Consider the following 23,096-nt stretch of genomic DNA (forward strand, 5'->3'; position numbering starts at 1 on the left):
TTGTTACAATCTCAAATCAAATCAAAAAAGTCTTATTTTGCCTTCTACTCCCCCCACACTTGAAGCCAGTACACGAGGTGAGGGAGATTTCCTGAAAATCAGCAATCCGACAGCCATGCCAGTTTCCTGCAGTGAGTGGCCAGGTGTGCACAGGTGGGAAAAGTGGTGAGGAGGGTGTGGAGTTCCCTATCCACCAAATTCTTCATCCCTTCATATTCTGATCCCAAGTCTTAAGCCTGCTGGCATGCTGCACCCCTGCTAGCTCAAGGGGGCGTCCTTCCTGACAGCCAGGACCCAGCCTGCTATCAATGTGTTGGCTTGTTTAACTCAAGAGTTTCAAGTCTCCGAGGTAGTCTCTGGGCTGATGTAGGACAAAGCAGAATTACACATGGGCCCTGGTCCCAGGGTGTCTATCATCCATTGTTTTCATTCCACCATGTAGTAGGTCAGAATTGTTTGTTGACGGGTGACTGTCACTCAGGAGGCGTGTCATCCACCGATGAGAAGATTGGTGGCTCCTCCAGTCTGCGTGGAACTGCACCCCAAATTGCTCCCAGAGCTGTGCATCAGTGTGTGAGTGTGTGTGTGAATAAGTGAATGTTGTGTTAAAGCACTCTGACTGGTCAAAAAGACTAGAAAGGCACAAAAAAAGAGTGCAGCAGAGCAACACATCCTGCAGTAAATGATCATGACAGTCACCTTCTGCTGATAACTTCTCTTTCTCCCGTCTTGATTTCCTGTCCATCCAGCCATACACCCATTCTTTAAATAAAACCATCTTAGTGAGGGGTATCTGTTTTGAGTGTTTGAGGGTTTCGTGGTACCATATCGCACCTTCCATTGACACCACACACCAATTCCTGTGTTCCCTCATATTCACCAGTGTTTTCCAGGTTTTGTGGTTTCGATCACACTGCTTTTAAGGAACTTCATCACCGTTCCTACATTTTCTGATGGCTTATCCACCTCCTCACTTTTTCTTGTCCCTCTGTTTCTTGCTGTATTTTGTCACTGCCTGTTGTTGCCGTGAAATCAACCTGATGCTACCATTGGGCTCAAAATGAAGCAGGTATTCCATTGCATCAAGCGGCCTCCCCTCCTCGTCCCTCAGCCTGGAAAAGACTTCCTGGTACAACGTACCCAGTTGGTGCTTCATTTCCTGGAGATTCCTCAGGGCTTCCTGTTTCTCTCGGAGCAGCCGTGAACGGTAGCGCCTCAAACCTGACAGATCATTCTTCAGTCCCAGCACTACGTCCAGTTTCCTCTTCCTGCAGTTCTGGGCAGCTATCTTGTTCTTACCACGGCGCCGTATGTCTCTGATGAGGGAAAGCTGATCATCATTGAGTTGGCAAGTGGCCAGTAGGTTATTAAACTCCTCCACTGGCAGATTAACAATCAGCTCATTGGAGAAAGGGACTCCCAGGGCTTGTGCACGCCGTTCATCCCGGCCCCACATTTTACTCTCGGAGATATGTCTGGAAGAGGTGTGGTGGTAAGGCTTGGCACTGTCATGTCGAGAGGATTTGGTGTGTTTGGTGGGGATCTTGCCCCAGGATGGAGCAGAGGCAGGTGACCGGGGCTGGTTGTATGTGTGATCGTGGCCAACATGCTCCAGATGAGGAAACCCATTAAACAGCTTGTGATCCCCATAGTTGGTAGGGAAGGGTTTCATAACATCTTCAGGGTACCCTCCTCCTACTGCCCCCATCTCTTCTTCGTCCATCTCCTCCTGCTTTATGGTCACCTCCACTTCCATATCTGAATCCGCTAATCCTTCCTCATCATCTTCGTCCTCATCTTCAGTGATGTGACTTCCCACAGCTGACAGATAGGAAGAGGAGGAGGAGGAGGAGGAATAAGAGGAGGCCTCAGAAGCACACGGAGAAGCAGGACTGTGGCTGAAATTCAGAGAAAGACCAGAGTCTGAGTCTGCCGCATTCTCGCCATCTAAGAGAAAGAAAAGATAGTAGACACTTGAATTTAGTATTGGTGTGCTATTAAAAGAAAGGAACATAGTTACACTTTATTTAATATGTAATAATCTCATTTTTTGCATATATTTGTTAAATATTTTTTCTTGTGTTGTATCTTTTTTTTTGTTCTATTTATTGTATCTGATACTTTAAGTCAAGTACTGGAGGGGGCAACAAAGTATGTAACTGCACAATGCAGAGTATGTGACAATTAAAAACTATGTAGGAATGTAGGAAGTCGCATTGTGGAAACAGGTGAAAAACATAAAGATAGAAGCTACAGATCACAGTGTACCTGGTGATTGATACAGAAGACAGTGAGATTAAAGGGATACTTTGCTGATTTTCATGCAGCTTTGTATGATACTATGTGGGAGGTGTGCACAAATGAACAATGTTTAACTTTCCTCTGTGTTGCCTGCACTGAGAGCTCCCTGCTCATCATCCAATTCATTGTCCGCATCATCTGGCAGACATTTACTGGCTCCAGGGCTGCTGTTCTATTGAATAACCGTGTTACCAGTAAAATTACAGTAATAATTTCATTGTGAGTCAATTACACAATAGCCATAAATAAATGTCTGAGCTGGATGATGAGCAGGGAGCTACACTGTTCCTGTAAAGTGGGGTAGGTCTTTATTCACTGTTACAATCAATTAAAAAGAAAAAGCAGCATACCTTCAGTAACTAGCGTAGCATTGAAGCGTTAAGATCATTACACTTCTTGTTTATTTCAGTGAACTTTGTAAAGCACTGTGAGACAACTCTGTTGTGATATTGGGCTATACAAAATAAATTGAATTGAATCAGTTAATGATCGATGTGCTGTTATTCTCCTAATGCTAGCTCAAAATCTAGAAACGTATATCTCTTTCTAACCTCTCCAGCTAAAGAGAGTCACTGTTACATGTGTCCCAGGCTCAACGTTTAACCATGACTAGCTCGAAATCCACAAAACCAGCCTGTAAGTGAGGAACATATGAAATGAGTGCATTACAGTTAATGGAGCACAGCCATACAGTTGTTGAAGCTGAATTGGCCAGCCTCCTCATTTAATTACCTTCCTGATGACATCTTAGTTGGCCCTGATCATCTGTCACCACCATGCCAGAAGCTGACTGGTCATCATCTCTGCCAGTTTCTTGTCGGGCTAGTTCATGGTTAAGGCAACCCTCCTCTTCCAGCCTAGCTGCCATCTCAGGACTGAATCCTTCCAGCAGCGCCAAGTCCAACAATCTCATCTCATCCATGATGGCAGCATCCTCTAAGAGACCACTGAGTAGGCTTGGGAGATCATCTTCATCCTCAACATCCTCCTCCTCGTCAGTCACAAAGACGCTGGAGGGAGATGTCAGAAGGTCTTGGTTCAAACCATTCCCCTCAGGAGATGGGGTGACACTCGAAGGTGCCAAGTCACGTGAATGAAAGCTAACATCAAAGCTAGGAAGGTTTTCAGGGTAGGGAGCATTCTGTGAAGCCGGACTACTTTCTATGGTATCCACAAGATCTTGTGTTAGCAGATTTATGCTGAAGGTACTCAGGTTATCTTCTGCATTTAGTCCCAGGCAGAATTCTTCTGAGGGATCTTCTGCAAGCAGATCTCTGTGGTCTGGAGGACAATGTAAGGGATTCACATTAGAGTTGTTGAAAGTGTTCCTTGCTGAACTTTGGTCATCCAATTCTGCAGTGGGAGTGAGTGGAAGCAGCGCTGGCTCTAGCTCTAACTGGCTGGTAGGCTGCAGCAAACCTAAAGACAAAGAGTGGACACGCTTGAGTGGGGGAAAAGATTTGGGCATGGTAAGAATTGCAAGACCTTTGGTACAATAATTCATGGAACATTAAGATAATAAAAACAACATTATCATGGTCTTATAGCAATTTTTGAATCTTATTCAACAGTTTTAAAAGGCGTGTGGGACATCATTAGAACTCCTATATCTTTATGTAAATCCCCAACATGTCGCCCTTCAACAGAAGAGGATTAAACATGAATATATTTGTGTTGATGAGCTTCTCAAGAAAAAATATCAACAAAATTTCCAATTTACTTCTTTCCAAAGCCTTCAACCACATCATGTGATTGTTCAACAGATTGAAGAATTCTTACAAGAACTTCTGAATGGAATTACCGTGCTGCAAGGGAGTCTCCAGTAGAAGGACCTCCTGATCAGCCTCTGTTACATCATTGTCATCGTTGTTACAGTATTGCTGTGGAGCTTCAAACTTAACACCCCGAAGAGTCCTAGTTGCTCCTGAATTACAGGTGTGGTCAAATGAAGCCATCATGTCAGCATCTGTGTTCTGGAAGAGAAGTTTAAAAAGTTTATTAAGATTTTTGCTTGATTGATTGATTTGGTTTACTCATCTCATGATTTCACGTTATTTTATTTTGCAGGATGTTATTTCATCTCATTTCATTTCCCAGTCACCTCAGGCTCCATGATAGCCAACAGGTCCTGCCAGTGGAGCTCCAGGTCTAAGGAAGGGTTACTTGTCAGTATAATAGGCTCCATGCCTCGGGGCTGATGCTCCAGGTCTCCTCCTCTGCCGTCAGCATCACTTACCTGAGGGACAGGAAAAATGCTGGGTACTCTTCAAGATCAAGGACACAACAGGGGGAACTGACGAGAAAAGAAGAGACTGTACCTGTTGTTCATCTGTGAAGGGAAAGGTTTCCTCCAACAGCCTCAAACACTCCTGGAGGGAGACAGTCTGAAAAAAGAGAGAGGAAGAGAGGAAGACAAAGACAGGGTGGGAGGTTTAAAGAGAAAAGAAAACAAGCATTTGACTGTAACACTAATTTTGACCAGCAGATTGACTTTCCGTCTTTCCATTTTCTCCAGTCACAAATCAGACAATTCTAAATTCTGACCTGCAAGTGCATTGTGGGAAAGGTGAATTTTTTCACAGGGCAAGCTTCTTTCAAGATCTGCCCTAACAACAAACAGTGTTTCAACATGTGCTATGCATATTTGATATCTTAAAGGCTGTTCTGAAATATGTCAGAAGCTGAACTGAAATAAGCTCATTGTTCACACTTTCATTTCAACTAGCACGTTTCTCTCCCTCTCTCACACACACACACACATATATCTGTGCATGCTAGAAAGTGCATCGTGGGTGTAACAGGCACCCTGTGGTGCAGCTGCTTAAGTGTGTCATCCATACTTTACTTTTTTGCTGAGCTGGCAACAACCCAGCATTTGAAGATGAAGCATCCAGCTCTGATTCCAAGCATGACAGACGCTTTGACCACCTCATCTAACACTCATACAGTGTTACGTTCAGTATACATTATACTAACACAGGATTTTGGTAACTATGAAAGGCTTAGCTGGATCCAAATATACTTCTTCTGACTTTGTCAGAAGGACAGGTCTAAAGGGGTTTAGAACTGTTCAGATATGCCCATTCAGTTAAACTGACAGTTTAGTAATTCAGTCATTTCTACCTGTCACAATTTTCATTTTAACTCAAAGTTACTTCAGAATTTTACCATCTCCAAATGAGAAAAAAAAAAAAACAAATACTGTAGCACAATATCATAAGGATGAAATTATAAGAAATCTTACCTGGTCTACTTCATTCTGTGTTTGCTCTCTGTTGTTTGCATAGTTGTAGGAACCTTCTGGTTGTCCTCCTCCCTCAGCCCTCCTGTAACGCCTAGCCAGGTATCCCTCATCCTCCTCATCCTCCTCTTCTTCCTCCCCTCTTTCATCCTGAGCACCATTTTGATGAAGTTCATGATGTGTTCCTTCCTGTTTGGAGGGACAGAAAAAAGAATGATCTATCATAACTATATATTACACTGCAGGGTCTGGGGATTAATGTGTTACGTTGAGTACTGTATAGTTTCTGTAAAACAGTTTAGCCAGTTTAGTGTCTTAAATCACTGATTCTACTGGATTTTGACCCAAGAACCTTGCGTTTAAAGTAGATGTAACTATATACTATGGATCCTCTGGCTTTGTTCTGCTCAGTCTCATGATACATGGTTTAAAAGCAGAATTCATTCAAAAGTCACATATTACCTGTGACATCTTTGGGTGTTTAGGGTCTCTGCTGGTTGCCTGGCAACAGGCACAAGAATAGTATCAATCTTCTCAATTAAGCATATTTTGCCAAAATGTGAAACTAGTGGAATAAGCTCTGAACTACTGGTTTCATTATATTTTGAACCTAAGACCATCTACATGTAAAGCAGAAGTGATAAGCACTACAATATGAAACATTTGACCTAGCTGTAAACAAGGGTGCCTTCAAAATTGCAAAGAAAAATCCAGTGTTTGATGATTGATATTGTGTCTGTATTGTATTGTGAATATTCAGCTTTCATTTATAATGAAATAATAAATATTAAAAGAGCATTTTTTTTTTTACAATTACTTTTTTTTTACAGCATTCAACAACTACAGATCCCATGAGGCTTTGGCAATGTGCCAGTGGGCAGGCCTCATGGGACATGTTTTGGAATTGATGGAGACTTGATTAAGAGAGGTTCGGTTTGGACACATTTTAGCGGGTAGTGTTTTTATATGCACCAATTATCTTAAAGGTACACACAGGAGAAAATGTTGAGATTTTTATGTGAACTACGTTAAATGCTAAAACACAGAAAAAAGCTTCTTTCATTCTTATTGTGACACCATATTATCTTTATGCAGCCATAAGAAAGGCAGAGAGATTTAACAGAAATAATGTGAGAAGAGGTAACATATCACCATGCTAACCACTACAGTAGTATAATGCTATACTGCCTTCTATACTACCAGTTTGTACAGAACATAAAGACTGCTGTTTCACCCAGAGACAGGCTGCCAGGCTCAGAATAACTTTAACCTTCTCCTGACCTGGATGGGGGCTTACAGACAAACCCAGACACCCTCAACAGCTGGCTAGACACGACAAATATGTGGCTTTGAACATATATGGGTCAACAAGAAAATGTAGACCTGACTTCACTGGGTGAGTCCAAATGACCAAGACCAAGTTTGAATCATGCTCATTTTGTTGACCACAAAAAAAGATTGAAGCATTTTGACATTATCTGCAACAGTCTTCGTACACTTTACTGAGGGACTGACGGACTCAGGATGGATGATAGCTCATGATGCCCTCTCGACATCTCGAGGGGTGAGAACTTGAGCAAAGTGCAATTAATGGTTAACTGTGCAGTCTTAATCCACTCAGCAATTGTGGAAGAATACCACTGGGCATTTGCACTCCGATGCCAGCCTTTCCAACTAAATATTCCAGGAACCATGGAGCCATAGCAAACAACAGTAAGCTAAGGCAAGGAGGAGGGAGCGGGGAGTGATGATACTGGCTACATCCTAAGGTAAATGCTGGAGTGGAGTTTGGGCTTTAGAAGTCCAGTGTGAGCAGCCGTAGCAAATGACAGCATAGTTTTCAGGTGCGCTGTGTAGCAGCAGGCATCGAGGTAAAGGAGCCGGTTTTTGAAAACATCTCCATTGTGCATTTTAATTTAATACAGAAATAGGCTCTGCACGTAGCTGTGCCTGTGGTTCAAAATATATGTGCACATGTGTGCATCAAACTGTGTGTATACTGAATATATCTGAATGTACATTTTCTGGCCTATCAGATCAATAAACAGGCTGGTTTTTCTGCAAAATAGCATATGTTAAGAGCAGATGTTTTTTAAAGTTAGAGCCCTGCTAAAGCATTGCATTGATGCAAGCTGCATACTGCTGCATAACATACATAAGCTGTTCATTGGTTTGCATGAGTGCCTCTGATTCTTTTCATATGTGTGTGTGTGTGTGCATGTGTGTGTGTGTGTGTGTGTGTGTGTGTGTGTGTGTGTGTGTGTGTGTGTGTGTGTGTGTGTGTGTGCGCGCGCGCGTGTTGATGCAGTAAACAGGTGGGATTGCAAAACGGAGGGATGTGTCAGAACGCAAGAGGCCAGCGATCAGGTTTCAAAACAAGTCGGTCGGTCACAAGGCCAGGAAGCTAATAAAGTGTGTGTGTGACTGTTTGTGTACATATGCACCGACTGACACATGAGAATAATTCAAAAACACAGTTGTATTTGCATTCAGTTTGATGGAGAGTAGGTAGCATGTACTTTAGCTCTTTAAGTGTTCTCTGAGTGTGTGCGTGGGTGTGTGTGAGTGTATGTGAGGCTGCCATGCAGATGGCTATATAGGTGTCCAACATATTCTAAAATTACACTGAAATACTAAAATCCAGTAGAGTCAGAGTTTTTCTCATTTGTGTTCCCTCTCTGCTCTTTATCACTGAATAAGGTTTAACGATTGGCAGCCTCTATCTAATACATGTGGTACTGTCACTGTATAAAATAATGATTGCTTTCTCTAATAATTACTTTCTCATCAAATCATTGTAAAGTGCGTCATCTATGAAATATCAGTGTGGTTTCCAGTGGGGTAAGTTAAGCCTCTCTTTATAAACGTCAAAACAAAAAAAAAATTTAATGCACCAAATCAAATAAGTACCAAACACTTCCATCAAACCCGAGTGTGAGGTCCTAAAGTGAGGTGATTCAGTACTGTGGGTTAATTCAACACACTTGTACATAGGGTGTAATTGGTGTATAATTTATGACAATATGCCACAGAAATCAAATTACAGGAGACCCACTGTTACTCTGATGTTACTCTCTAATCCTGATGCACTGCCCCACAAGACTGTTACTCACAGTCTGTGTGTGTGTGTGTGTGTGTGTGTGTGTGTGTGTGTGTGTGTACATGTTCGGACTGGACATGCAGGCCAGTCTGTGAGCTATATATACATTGTACAGTCTGTCCTGTGTGTTGTGTCTGAGTGTGTCTTATGAAGTCTTTGAGACTTTTGTGTGTGATCCAGTGATGGAACTTGTTTATTTGGCCCAACCCAGTAGCGTACATGCCTTAAGCCTGTCTTACAGGCCGAAGCTTGACCTGGCATGTCTGAGGTGTTTCCATTAATAAATGTTGCTCAAAGTTCATGCAGGCATAAACATGAAGTCAGCGTTGTCACACAGATCAGATGATCATTAGCTGATTGCTGATTAGCTGATTTTTGTTAGATAAATGACTCAACAAACACAAATGTAAAAACAGCAAGTTGTGATTTCAGAAGGAGCTGTTTCCACACTACCTTTCCACTAAACAGACACTTCAAGCTGCTTTAAAGCAGTCTCAATTTTTGGCCTGCCCAGGTCAGCCAAAAAAGCTTTAAAAAACTGATGTGTCCTTATGAAGTTGTTGTGGCAGATGTGTTAGCAAACTGCTTATTAAGCAGACACTTGATAAATATAAGTCCAATAACTCACTCTCTTTTAGCTCTCTTTTGTTCTCCGTCGAATCCTGAGATATAAAATATCTATAAAATATCTGGCAGTTGCTTAAAGTTCCAGTTCCCTGAAAACACCTTCTTGCTGCAGACATTCAGAGAGCGCTGAGAGTGAACTGAAACATTAAAGCTGCAGACTTATTCCAATCCGATACCAGTGTTTAACCAATACGCTGTGCGCCTCTCTGTGTCAAAGAGACAGGGATCATTCTTTTAAATAAATAAATAAATCCGGTCATGGATGTGTGGCTACGTTGTAAGCAAGGAGGGCTGCCACTAGGCAAGGTCTCAGCTGGAATAAGCTAATACAGAGTAGTGTGGAAGTGTTTCTGTTCAGAGGTCTGATCAAAGTGAGTCTAGCAGTGTGCTGTTGAGTGCACATTCATAGATATAAACAAGTGAACTGAACTGCATATGTTGGCAGCTGTATGGAACCAGGATACTGAGGTGTTAACACTAGGAATGACCGGCTACAGGCTACTGTGTGTGTGTGTATGTGTATTTAAAAGGTGTATTCTCTCCAGTAGGGTGTTTCTACTGTATTGCAACTGTACTGAGCGTATTGCTTCATCTTCCTACTGAGGTCAGTTGCGGTGAGTTGAGGTTTCCGAGTGACTCATCTAGATCTGACTCATTATCTCACATGACATCACACTCACTTTTAGTGACAGTCAAATACAAAAACAGTCATGTAAATTATACTTTATATATAAATGAATAATTACAATACAGTGGCTTGTGGAGCTGTTTTACTGAAAACATCTGTCCACTGGTGCCGAAAACAATGCTATGAAAGTTGTGAGACTGAGCCAAAACAGTTCAGCTGTGGGCAGAAATCTCTAAGGGATAACATATATTGCACATAGCCATTTGATTCTTATTGTTTATAGCCACTTAAAGTGCCTGTAGCTGAAATTCTGTTATACAGTAGATGTATGTATGTATATAAGTATATGTAGCAGCTCTTGTTAGCTACTTGGAGTGTACAGTATATATAATCCTTAGAATATATGCCCTTCAGTGTTTCCATTCATTCTTCTTGATATAAGGCAATACATCTCATAGTGAAACGGTTTTGGCTTTTGTCTTTAAGCTCTTGCAGTAGTTGTAAAAACCTGTCAAACTGTGCATGAACAAGTTCTTTTCCTCTAGGTCTCACAGGGTTATGTCATGGACAGAAGGTGACAGAGATTGCTCATCTGAACTAAATATAACCCTGAACTGAACTCTGAAGAAATGTGTGACCTAGTAACATACAGTAATAACATAAACATTTGTGTATGCTTTTTGGTAGTTAGACCTCAGCTTCGTTTCCATTAAAACCTGCTGCATCTCCAAAATTTCAATATCTAGGCCTAAATGAAAAGGTTCCTACATTGGAATTATGTCAGATAATCCTATTAGGTAGTTTCAGTCTTGGCTGAACCATGAAGATTCTTGACCAAATCTCCCAATTCTGATGCTGCTCAAGAACAAATTAAAAGTAATCCTGAATGTTCTTAAACGGACTGTGAATGAAACTTTACCTCTTTATCCTCCTCCTTCTCCTCTTCCTCCTCTTCTTCCTGCAGCCCAACTCTGGATCCTACAGACGGAACCGTTTGGTTTCTCTCCACAAGAGCAGGGGTTCTCTCCAGTGGGGAGGGCTGGTCTGAAAGTCCCACAGGGAGAGGGTCTGACTGCCGTTGGACCAGCCATGCCTCCAGCTCTGCACGAGGAACCTGTGGAGAAAGGTATGAACATTTTCAAAATTTAGATTTTGAAGTATTTATAACTTAGTGGTATTCCAACAGATGCACATAACATTTAGTGGCGGAGGGGGGGGGCTTAAATCAAAAACACATGGTGTAAAATATTGCAAAATTTGGAACTGTAACAACTTTTTAGCAGCAAGGAATACTCAATAAAATGTGGGAAAGCAAAGGTATTAGACTCCTTAAAGAACATCCAACCAATAACCCATATATCCATCAATTGTCTATACCACTTATCCTTCAGGGTCGCCGGGGGGCTGGAATCCAACCAATAATTAATTACTTAATGCAGTCCCCTATCAATGTCTCTACATAAAGGAATAGATTGACATTTTAGGAAATACACTTGTTCGCTTTCTTGCTGAGTGTTTGATGAAAAGATCACCACCACTCTCATGTCTGTACGAACAAACATGAAGCTACAGCCAGCAGCTGGTTAGCTTAGCTTCATAAAGACTAGAAATGGGGGAAACAAGACTTCCTGAATGTGATCATATGGATAAAGATATGACTAGATAGGTGAAGATAGACATATTTTCCTACCTGCAGTCTGTCCAGAGATCGGACCCAGCCTAGCAGCCTTCGTGCTGTGAAGAACCCATCCAGATCTACACTCTTGGGGTGCAGGCTATGGCCATCCTCCAGGCGGTTGCGAAGGTTGTGGAACTCAGTCTGCATCAGCGCTGAGGTCGGACCCCGGATCATCTCGTGCCAGGAGGGAAGCAGGTAAGACTCCAGTCCCACATCAATCCTCACTCCACATAAGCTGAGCAGGATGGCCACCTGGATGAGGCCTTCCGTGAAGTATTTCTTTAGGTACAGCATGGTCTCTGGTACATCAGAGACGTGTAAAGGGTCCAGGATTCAGCTCAGTCACCACCACAGCGAGTGCCTCTTCTGTTGTAGTCCCTAGAATATCAAGACAGGGCACAGTTCCACCCACCTTCTCAGTGTCAAAGTGAAGAAGATGTATTGATGGAACTCTACGCTCATCCAGGCTGAGTGTTCCCGTTCTTAAAGGCTTGCCCAAAAAGTCTTGGTCCTCATAACTTCATAATAGTTCTTCCTGTGAATTAAGTTTATAACTTTAGACTTCACACAGTTACTTCTGACACACAAGGCTATACAACATGTATTTTTGATGTCATGTATATGACAATGTATATTATGTACAGTATATGCTCCAACACCTGTAAATAGACTCAGATGTGTAAAATCAGTGCAGTTCCCCCTTAAGATGTTACATCACATTTGTTCAATCCAAACACAAACTGAAGTGTTAAAATATGTCAAGCTAGCCCTTGTTTCCCGTCTTGATGCTAAGCTAAGCTAACCGACTGCTGGCAGTAGCTTTTTATTTGACACACTGACATAAGAGTGGAATTGATTTTCTGATTTAACTTTCAGCAAGAAACTGAATAAGTATTGTAAAGTCATGTTTTACATGTTGTACTTTAACGTAAAGGATCTCACTGCTATTTCTATTACCTAAACATCTGCTCTTACTTGAGCTATAACTAGCAACTACAATATACTTTCAGCTTTGTTGCTCTTGTCTCCCTTGTTGTCTGGTTATGTGTAAGTACACAAGAGCAGTGGAAAAACCAAAGTCAAATTCCTTGTATGGGTTCGCATACTAGATCAATAAAGTTGGTTCTGACTTTTGACTTTGGAACTATTACTACTGTTGCTTTAATTGCTAACAGTTATTGCTAATTTCTAAAAGTATTTCTACCACACCACAATAACACTGTCACCACTGTACTGGTGGCATTGTCAACACTAATCTCGCATTGTCAGTGTGGCCTGACCTGCAGAGAGGCGGCACTTGAGAGGTTTGACAGTTTGTGTGAGGAGATAAGAACAACAGATATGCAGACAGGGCAGGGCTGGGCCGTCCCTCTTGGTAACTTCCATATTCTTCTAGAAAGGCTTTGGTAACCACCTGCCTGCCCTGCACTGCCTCTCTGCAGCCACATGATGTAATCGCCAGCGTCTGCCTGGAAAACCCCCCTCCCTGTCTCCTCCCTCCTGCCTCATACTGGGTTTACTTTTCATTCTATGGTGACCCATTGATAGAAGCTGCAGTGGAACAGCTGACTATAGCTGGAGCCTGAAAACTTTTTCAGTGCCATAAGACCCAGTGATAAAAATAACTAACTATACCATACACTCGTACATGCTTTTACAAGTATAATCTTGTGCTGTGGGGTCTAGAAGGAATTAGGCTCTTAGTATTGTTACATGCCAACACAATCTGCTGTTACATTGGGGTAGGTGGGTACAGCATTATATGATGCATCTGACAATTCTCATGTTTTTCTTTGTTTTCTATTCTTATGTTTTTGCCTGCTTACATTTTGTATATTGTATTTAATTCTTTCATTAGACTACATTAGTGTAGTCTAATAGTTGACTGTGTTGATTAATGTGCTGCTATTACACGCGTTAGATCATTACTATTATATATCGTATCATATAAGCACTTTATTGTTGTAGTTGGTGAAGGTTACATATTATATAATAAATATCAGTGGGTAGCATGAAATTAAAGCACTCAAGTAAAGTAAAAGTGTCTCAGATTTGTAACTATGTCCATTTCCATACTTTAATAAGTGGACTTGGTTCCACTCCAGTGGTGGTCAGGTCCTGTGATACACAACCAGGCAACTAAAGAGTGGAATGGAAAGTGCCTACTTGAGATGAATTATTATCTGCATCATTATCATTATTATTATTATTATTAATGATGGTAGTAGCAGTATTACTGTTATCATTCCTTGGTGACTGATGCTATGTTGTTTTCCTCTCTGAGTGTAAATGATCTGTCTGTGGATCAGCCGGAGCAACAGGTTACACAATATTTTCATCACTCTGTGACACTGAGCCGACACATTAGTGACAGAAACACTGCGCTAAATGCACTATGTCTATAGAAAGCAGGCAGCAGGTTGCTGTCCGTAAATCCGCGTGAAACTCAGTCACAGTGTGGAACACACAGACGATTTGACAGGAATATCACAGAGCCACACCACTATCACACACTACCAGATCACCCCTGGGCTGGAGGGACTCTCTAAAGGCTGCTGGAAGAATATTACAACGTGAGAGTCTTACCAGAGCTCGGCAGAGTTTCGGTCTCCTTCTGTCAGTCACACTGCCGCAGCTTCAGCTGGTGTCCTGACCAGCCGGGGAGGGAGGGGCCTTTATAAAGACACGCCCCGTGATGACGTGCCATAATAACTCCGCCCTGGAAAAAAAAAAGTTGTTGTGTGTGGATGTTAGGAGGAGTCAGTGTTAGTGTGTTTGGAAGCAAACGTGTGTGTGAGGCTAAATTTATTGATGTGTGTGTGAGTGATTCAAAAATAACCTTTATTGAACTTGGAGAGAGAGAACATCAGATCACAAAAACATGAACCATTGTGTTTGTTCTGTCTCCTATCTATGACAAACATTGTGATAAAGAATAGAAAAAAACAAGTTCCTACTTACTTACTACTTACTTACTACTTACACATATATATTTTATATAACTTTATATTTTTCTCATATTTCTATATTTGTATTTATTTCTATATTTTCTTTTATTCTTGTCCTCCCTTGTTTTTGCACTACTTCTTTTACTGACACTATTTCTGCACTTTTTCTGTCTCCTCTGTTGGTGTAAAAAGTAAATTTCCCCAGTGTGAGTTAATAAAGTCTCTCTTATCTTATCTCTTATCTCACATTAAGTACCATTAACACACTGTAAAAATACTCCATTACAAGCAAAAGTGCTGCATTCGAAATCCTACATGAGTGAAAGTACGAGCGTATTATCATCTTCATGTGGTTAACACATCAGCAGCAAAAGTACAGAGTTTTCGTCAGCTTCAATCGAACAGTTCTTGTATTGAAGAATTCTTATAGAATAATCAACAATACCAAAAATACAACAGTCCCATGAACAAGGATAGTGTCCCTCTGTCCGCCATATATTCAATGCCTTGGTCTGGGTCTTTGGATTATTACTGCATGACTACAAATATGTGCCTTTATCATTTCATCTCCAATATCATCGCTGTTTTCTAATGAATGATGAGAGTGAGAAAGCACCAGTGATAAAAGAATAAGGAGTTGGTGATTAGAATAAAAATGGTATTTTTCATGGGTTTTTTTTTTTTTTCCAAACAGGAGAGAGAGGGTTTAGCTGAATATAGCAGATCTATATATAAAAACATAAATACTGAAACACATTAGGGCATCATCAGAATAGTTTGTTCACTTTCTTCACGTGTACAAAGAGCTTCTCTAAATTCATTCAGGGCTGAAATCTTTTGACATCAAAGCCTGGTGATTTTCACCGATTGATCTTTATTTATATAACTCCAATTCATGACATATGTTATCTCAAGACTCTTTTCATATACAGCAGGAATTCAAGAATACCCACATGAGCAAGCACTTGGCATCAATTGCAAGGCCGAACGGCCCTATTATGGGGCTCTTACATGATATCTCTTCATTAAATCTCACATAATTATCCCATACTTATGACTTGTCAAAATCAAAGTTCAAAATTTTACTCAAGAAATGAAATGTAGAGACTAACCACCTCATGTTACATGACTGAACTGTCACATTTACTGTAGGTTATGTGATGACAGCTGAACCATTCATTAGATGAAGACCACGAGATGCAGTTTAAATTTCAGAAGAGCTAGTAAGTTGACCTTTGAGCTTACACCACTTTGTACCACGACAATAATAATAACATCTCCATGAATACCTAAGTCAGACCAACATGCTGCTGTGGTCAGAGAAGAGTCTGGTCTTCTTAATTACAACAGAGTAAGCCTTTATTATCCCTTTAAAAGTTCTGTAGGTGGGCTAACTTTTTTTAAAAAATAGCTTTTGTCATATTTGCTGCAACTGTTACTATATCCTGTCAGTAGTACCTGACACAGGGAATCTGTGAAAACGCTCAAATTCCTTTGGCTCCTCCTAGTGCTCCTAATGGCATTTGTAAGAATCTACCACGCTTGAATGAAAACAAGTTATCAGAGCCAGGAGGAATCTATTACACATTGTCAATCACTGCTCAGTAAAGCTCAAAATCTTCTGCGGCATCTTGAGGAGGAGCTCTGGAAGATATCTGCATATGTCCATTCTAGGGTGAGCAGGAGCCAGGCTGTTCACACCACAAGTGTGTTTCTCTGTGCAGGTCAACAAGTAATTCTGCTCCTTTGTTCTTTATCAATTACACGTGGAGCTGATCTTGATCAATAACCTCGTGAATTTGTAAGGTAAAGTATCTGTCTCCACCTCTCTGTCTGCTTGTGTATGTGCGCCGTCTCTCTCGCTTTCTGTTTAGACACAATTGACAAATATGTGGAATAAGTACGTAATTTAAAAAAAAAAACACACAATTACAGACAATAACCAACTTGTAATAAATATAAACATATATAGTGGATGGGCTTTTAAATTTCATTCTATGCAGGAGGAAAAAAATCAGGAATTGAACCTCCAGGATAATAGCAACCTCCCAGGAGCTGTCTCCTGCCTGCTGCCTGGAGCTCCACGGCCAGCTAGACATCTGCAGTGGTGCCGTTGTGCATGTCACTGTGGTTAGCCTGTGTGTGCATGACAGCCTGCTCTGAGGGGAGGAGCGTGGGGGGGCAGAACTGAAAGGCGCCGCAGAGGGTGGGGGGGAGGGACACGGAAGTTGTACTCAAATTCTGAGGCAAATTCCACGACTGTTGTTCGAACTTGTCTGCAAATAAACAGCATTATGGTTAGGGAAAGTTTACTGTTCATAGGATTTAATATGTATAATGTTTATATTGAATTCAATTTAGTAAATGAATCCACAGTTAAAACAAATTGCATGAATTCCAATACCTGCAGTTTGTGCCTCTCCTGTAGGCTATTACAAACAGGCTTGTAATCTTGTCACAATGCTGGCTGTCTAGTAAAAATAGTTGGCTAGCAAGTCCATGCACACCAAAGTACAGCATACTACTTTAAATTTAGAAATGTTTCAAATAATTTTAATTAACAGCTTTTAGCAAAACAAACAAGACATAGTGTTGGTGATTCAAAATGCAAACGTTTAGCTGAATGGAAGGCAATACTGAACATTCAGGATGAGTTAACTGTGCATCATTATGCAAGAATGTTCTCTCTGTTTACATTCTAGTAATTCAGCGAATACATATGAGTTTAGAAAGTTTTTTCCGCTCAGATTGAAGGGTTCTTCCTGACTTGTGCTTAGTAACGCAGGGTCAAGACAACCCTCGAACAGGACAGGCTGCTCTGGAGACCACAGACATGTAACAAACAGAAGGGGGACATGTTCAAGCACCTAATGGCCACAAGCATGTCAGCTAAATGTCTCAAACATAACTGTACAAAGCAGATTTCAAAACTACCATGGCACATACACAATAAGTATATCAAACCACTTCACTGGGTTATTTTTTCAGCAGAGCGCTGATGCTAACATGGTCTTCATTAGCCAACAATGTAATTAATACTCAAAAATGCATACATAAAAACAAACCATCTGCAATTTAAGAAAAGCTTTGGCGACAAAGACATGTTATGGCGACAGAAGCCTCCTTACATCCAGCTTCACCAGCTGTCTGGGAATCCAGCCAAGGAATGAAAATGATACAGAAGGAACCCCAGTTTGCACAATGTCTGAATAGTGGAGGCAAGGTTACCACATACAGAAGTTCACGACAGGTTTCTCATGTCATTATGTAAAACATAGCAATACAATACGCAGGTCCCATAACAGACTGGAAGTATACAAGAAAGCAAATTTATCAAATACCTTCACTCAGCTTTTCTTGTACAAAAGGACTTCCTATAAAATTGCTGAAAATCCATTCCTTAATATTAAATATTAATATCATTATTTTTTTTTTAAATCAAATTTTCCTTAGCTCATAAGAACAACACAGTAAGGTCTTTTTATATGCTCCTTCATAGAACAGCTGTACAAACACCAGGTCTATAAAGCAGGGAATTAACCATGTGCTATATATTACAATGCAGTGGTGTTTGAAATGGTCTAATGTGTTCAGATTTATGGAAGCGGAGGTTTCTACCCCCTTTTTAATACTGGTTTCGTTGATGGGGATTGTGGACTTTTCAGACAACAGCAGCTGTAATTACATGAAAAAAGGATATATTATGAATATGGAAATGGAAAATAGTGCACAAATCCATCTAGCAGATAAAGCCTTAACCTAATGGTGGCGCTAGAGGACATGTCAGGGTATTAATAGAGTCAGTGGGTATTCTCCTCTAGGCGCCATGGATGTCTGAGCCAAACTGCATGGCAATCCATCCAATAATTGCTAAGATATTTCTGGCTGGACCAAAGTGGGGGACTAACCAGCCATCTAACAGAGCCACCAAACTGGCAAATTACAAGGGGGACATTGCAAACTACAGTTACCACAAGTGTTGGCACTATGATCAACAAACTTTATTGGTTAGTGGTTATTCATCGGTAACAAAGATTTATGTTATACAGGAATTGAGAATAAATTCTATGTTATCCATTTGCTCCAGCACTGGAAGACTGGGCAACTCCCACTGACCAGCAGTGGAGGACTGGAATGGGCAGATGTGTGGGTGAAGCCTTTAATTCTGGATAAATGCAGGTTTAGAAATGTGGTTACTGAAAGGATTAGTTTATAGGGACAGGGAATTTGTTTCCTTCACGTTTGCTCCTAATTCTATTCTGCTTGGTCTCGAATTAAAGGAGTTGATAAGATCTGTTCTTCATGTAAAACCTCCCATTGCATCGAACATCATATCAGCATTTAAGTCACTTTTCAATGCAACACTGAGAAAAAGGAATTCACTTAAAGTCAGTTCAATATCAACACTTTGGTTTTCCACAGTTATACGCAAGTTGAGACCCTGGAGGGGGTCACATAGTAGTAAGGAACTGAAACTGATGAGGAAATCAGGTGGAGTGGGGGTGTTTTTGGATATTTTGAGAAAGAGTTTTGTAATGTTTATGTGAAAAAGTCACACTTTTACAAGAAAAAGTTTAGAATCAAGATTAGAGTTGTAATTGTCTGAGAAGAATTAGCAATATTAGGTTTAAAACAGTAAAAAAGCCATTCCATTATGAGATAACTTTGTAATTCTATGAGAAGGTAAATGGTCTGTATTTGTATGGTGCCACTCAGAGCACTTTGACATCACATCCTCATTCACCCATTCACACATCATTCATTCAGGAGGAATCTAAGTTGGAGGAGACTGTTCTTTCACACACTGAAGCTGCTTCAGGAGCAGGTTGGGGTTCAGTGTCTTGCCCAAGGACACTTCGACATGCTGACTCATAGTAGCTGGGGATCGAACCGCCAACCTTCCGATCGATGACGACCCACTGTACCTCTGCCAATAATAACAATATTGATAACAAGTCATGATATTCTATACTACAGCCATAATTTTACAAGAAAAAGTTGTAGAATTTGGGTAATTAGGTTGTATTTTTACATAATAATAATTACATAAGATTATAAAATAACCACCAGATAATATAATCAAACGTGGAAAATTGTAAGATGAAGTCAGACGATTCAGGATAAATTTGTACTTTCATTAAGAAAAAAGTTATAATATTAGAAGAATGAACTCATAATGTTTGAATACTCTGCCCTAGTAAACAGGTCGCTCAGATTTAACATGTCAAATGAGAGATGTGGACAGACTTGGGTTATGGTTTCCTTATATCAACACGCACTCAATTCTCAAAGTGCATATTAGAAAGATACTGAAATGAAACCGATTGCATAATGTGGGCATCCACAACTCAATGAGTTTTGAAGTCTCAGCTTGAGCACAGCACATATTACAACTTTTTCTTCTCAAATTACAAAATTGTTCTCACAATGTTATTATTTTTGATAGCAAATTACTACTATTTCCAAAATGTCACAGCTTTTTCTTGCACAATTATGACATTGTCAGCGTGATAGCTCTGTAAGCATTGAGAGAAATTGCAGATCAGTGTTTAAATAACAGTGTGTAGGGAGGGTCGATGGGTAGATACACAATGTCATATCAAGGCTAAAAGTGAATATGTCCATATGGCTACGACGCTGCACACTTACAGTATGTGGTGCAAAGGCAGAAATGTGTCATGTCAAAAGAAATGAAACACAACAATGTGTGCGTAAAGTGCAAAAACACACCAGGTGATTTCCTATTTGTTTGTTATAATAATTTCTATGCATTTCATCTGTTCTTTCCAAATGGACCACAGAACAGCTCTCTTCCTTTGTTGTTCTTCATGACAAACCAAAGCAACCCCTTTTGTTCCTGGCATTTTCTCTCTACAACATTTTCCTTTTTATTATTCCTTCTGCTCTGTAACAATTCTCTCCTTCTGCTATGTTTTTCTTCCCTTTTCCCATTTCACACCCACTTCCCATCCTTCTCACTTTCCATTTTCCTTAGATGGAACCTTAACAATTCCCCAGCCCTGCACACCTCTTCTTCTTTTCTAAGATCCAGCCTCCTGTTCCTGTCCAAGGGCCTCTAGCAGGAGTCCCATGGGTGTCCTCTTCAGACCAATGCTCTCCAGTTTGTTCTCCATCTTGTTCTTCAGGCTGCGCGTCCTCACCGACGCATGGACCAAAACCACTGTGGAGGAGTGACAGGCACAGAGGGAAGGAATGAAGTGCTTGTTACACAGCAAGTAGGTAAAGGTTCATTAACTGAGCTGACACAGTTAAGTCATTTCTCAAATACTGGCCATGTCCTGATTTATACTAGATTTATACTACAGAGAGAACCACACCTTAATCTGGATCAAGATCATATTAGAGATGCCGTTATCCCTGTTTTATGAATATATTTCATCATATTGTACTAAGAGGCTCCCTATTTGGTGACCTGCAGTGTTCATTTGCTGTTAATACAAGTGTTTATGTTGTCTTGATGTGATGCACATTTCCACTAACAGTGCTGTGGAAAAGTTCAGCAGCAGTCATGTCACACTCGCCACTCTGCCGCTTCCAGTTCTCTGACAGAAATACTGTTTTCATTCATTATTTTCCATCTCTTCCACTTTGCCGTTTTCTTGACCACTGTTTCATCAAACTCAACATTTCCTGCACAGGTATTTTACAATAACAGTGACAATGTAGCTTACTGAAATTGAAATTTAAATGAACATTATCCCAATTAGATATTTTCTTCTTTTTATGTCATTAGAAGTATTCACGGTTGCACGCGTTCACAGTGTTGATACTGCACAATACTTAACAAACACTGCTCACAATGCACAACTCCATTGTATCAAGATCCCAGCAGAAATATCAGAGATGGATCTCTCAAACCAAAACTGTGTGCATGGCTGGATAATTACCCCTACAGGGAACTCAGAAAATGTGTTTTTGATATGGTTTAAGTGAGTGTTTATCTTAATGTAAAATATGGTGTAAATCCATGTTTGGAGATGACAAGTACAGTCCATGCTGCCCAGTCTTATGCACTAACTGGGCTGGTTCCCAAAACTAATGTCTACAGGCAAATGGGCAAGCTCAATTTCATGCATTGGTGGAAGTTCCGTGTATGTGTGTGTGTGTGTGTGTGTGTGTGTGTGTGTGTGTGTGTGTGTGCATGTGTGTCTCTGTCTCACTCAGTATAGGGAAGGCTATGCCAAACAGGAACACGGCCACGCCTCCCAGTGCAGATATGAAGAAGTAACTAGCCAAAAGAATGGCAAACACAGCAATTGATGGGTGGTTTCTACGGAAACGGCGAATGGGAGCTTGGTTCTCGGCGGCCCACACAAAGCCCAGGAAAAACAGGGTGACCACTATGGCCCCGACACACATCTGGAGGGGCTGGACATACCTGACAGAAAGGAGACATTAACAAACACACATGAAGTGCTGGAAATACCTGGTGACATGAAACTATGGTTGTAGAGACATGGTTTAAGTGGTAGAGGGAAAAGACTGCTGGGTGCTGGTGATACTCAAATCCCATTAGCACAGCCAAACAATGACTGTGTCCAACTAACATTGTGTATCCACAGCTTCATATTTCTTGTTCCTCTGTGACTTCAAGCGTCATTGTTCCATTGGCTTTGCTCCATTTGAGGTTTCCACCTGGTGATCTTTACTGCATTGTGACCATTTCTGAGGGTGCTGTGTTTAAGCATACATTTTACATTCAGAAGTCAGACCCTCAAATTAAATGGAGTAAATGCTGCGTAAATGCAAAGTGGCTCTGGATGCAGCGCTGGCGGGATTTGGAATCATGGGATTTGTTGACAATAAGAAAAATACAGAATAAAGCCACTCTGATTATCCAATCCACTCTGTAGATTACCGAGTGTGTTGTTCCACTCCAGTGGGGTTCTCTTCACACTGACAGAATATACATTTTATTTTTGTGTCACAATTGTATCAGCATCTCAGAACTCTTGACTTTGACATCCCACTCTCATGTCAGCGTGAGGACATAACAGAAATAGAAATGATGTCGATTGTTAAACTGGGTGGAACTCCTTTAATCTGAGTTGTGCCCTGATGAATATCAGATGTCTTCTGATCAGAGAGGCAGCACTGAGGCTGGAGTGAATAAAGACAGAAAGACTGGGAGGAAAAAAGAAATCCTCATTCTGATCTTAATCAGTTCAAACTTGGTGGAGTCTGAGTCGTGCCCACTCTCTCTGCTGCTGCTGCTGCTGCATGCACTGAACAGATGAAAATCACAGCTCACAGTGTTTACTAAAGACCCCCACTATAATCACGAGAGAGAGGGGGGGGCTGATTGTGACCACGTCATTAAAATGAAACTTACCCCACTATGAGCAGGAGGCCCAGCGCGGACAGGAGATAGTTGCTCTGGTAGTACAGCAGGTTGTTGATGATGCGGTTGTTCCAGCGGTCGAGGTCCCGCACGTCGGGCAGAGCGAAGCGGGCCGAGCTCAGCAGGAAATCATCCAGGCTCCGGAGGGGTGGCGGCTGCACGCCTGCCATCTTTCCTAAACGATAATAAACTTGCTTTCCCAGAATGCAAC

General features: G+C 41.1%; 2 protein-coding genes across 2 annotated transcripts; both read right to left on the bottom strand.

The window, feature by feature from the left end:
* Positions 1-846: 846 nt before the first annotated feature.
* On the bottom strand, positions 847-12,044 carry nfe2l1a (nfe2 like bZIP transcription factor 1a). Its single transcript, XM_070848282.1, has 9 exons — positions 11,969-12,044; positions 11,588-11,936; positions 10,817-11,011; positions 5,546-5,731; positions 4,620-4,685; positions 4,403-4,537; positions 4,103-4,274; positions 3,034-3,720; positions 847-1,947 (listed from the first exon to the last, which is right to left on the bottom strand). Exons 2-9 carry the CDS (start codon positions 11,867-11,869, stop codon positions 971-973), a joined length of 2,700 nt encoding a protein of 899 aa, XP_070704383.1. The 5' UTR covers positions 11,870-11,936; positions 11,969-12,044; the 3' UTR covers positions 847-970.
* Positions 12,045-19,855: 7,811 nt separating this feature from the next.
* On the bottom strand, positions 19,856-23,058 carry praf2 (PRA1 domain family, member 2). Its single transcript, XM_070848285.1, has 3 exons — positions 22,877-23,058; positions 21,705-21,922; positions 19,856-20,704 (listed from the first exon to the last, which is right to left on the bottom strand). Exons 1-3 carry the CDS (start codon positions 23,053-23,055, stop codon positions 20,565-20,567), a joined length of 537 nt encoding a protein of 178 aa, XP_070704386.1. The 5' UTR covers positions 23,056-23,058; the 3' UTR covers positions 19,856-20,564.
* Positions 23,059-23,096: the final 38 nt, after the last annotated feature.

This window comes from Pempheris klunzingeri, chromosome 17, assembly GCF_042242105.1.
Source record: "Pempheris klunzingeri isolate RE-2024b chromosome 17, fPemKlu1.hap1, whole genome shotgun sequence".
In the NCBI taxonomy this organism is placed as follows: Eukaryota; Metazoa; Chordata; class Actinopteri; order Acropomatiformes; family Pempheridae; genus Pempheris; species Pempheris klunzingeri.

Excerpts from the sequence above, each read along its gene's own strand:
- nfe2l1a (XM_070848282.1), bottom strand. The coding sequence starts at position 11,869 with ATGCTGTACCTAAAGAAATACTTCACGGAAGGCCTCATCCAGGTGGCC. Across the intron at positions 11,012-11,587 it reads GATCTCTGGACAGACTGCAG|GTTCCTCGTGCAGAGCTGGA; the intron begins GTAGGAAAATAT and ends CTTTCTCCACAG. Across the intron at positions 4,538-4,619 it reads CCTTCACAGATGAACAACAG|GTAAGTGATGCTGACGGCAG; the intron begins GTACAGTCTCTT and ends CCTGTCCCTCAG.
- praf2 (XM_070848285.1), bottom strand. The coding sequence starts at position 23,055 with ATGGCAGGCGTGCAGCCGCCACCCCTCCGGAGCCTGGATGATTTCCTG. Across the intron at positions 21,923-22,876 it reads GGCCTCCTGCTCATAGTGGG|GTATGTCCAGCCCCTCCAGA; the intron begins GTAAGTTTCATT and ends CCTTTCTGTCAG. Across the intron at positions 20,705-21,704 it reads CATAGCCTTCCCTATACTGA|TGGTTTTGGTCCATGCGTCG; the intron begins GTGAGACAGAGA and ends ACTCCTCCACAG.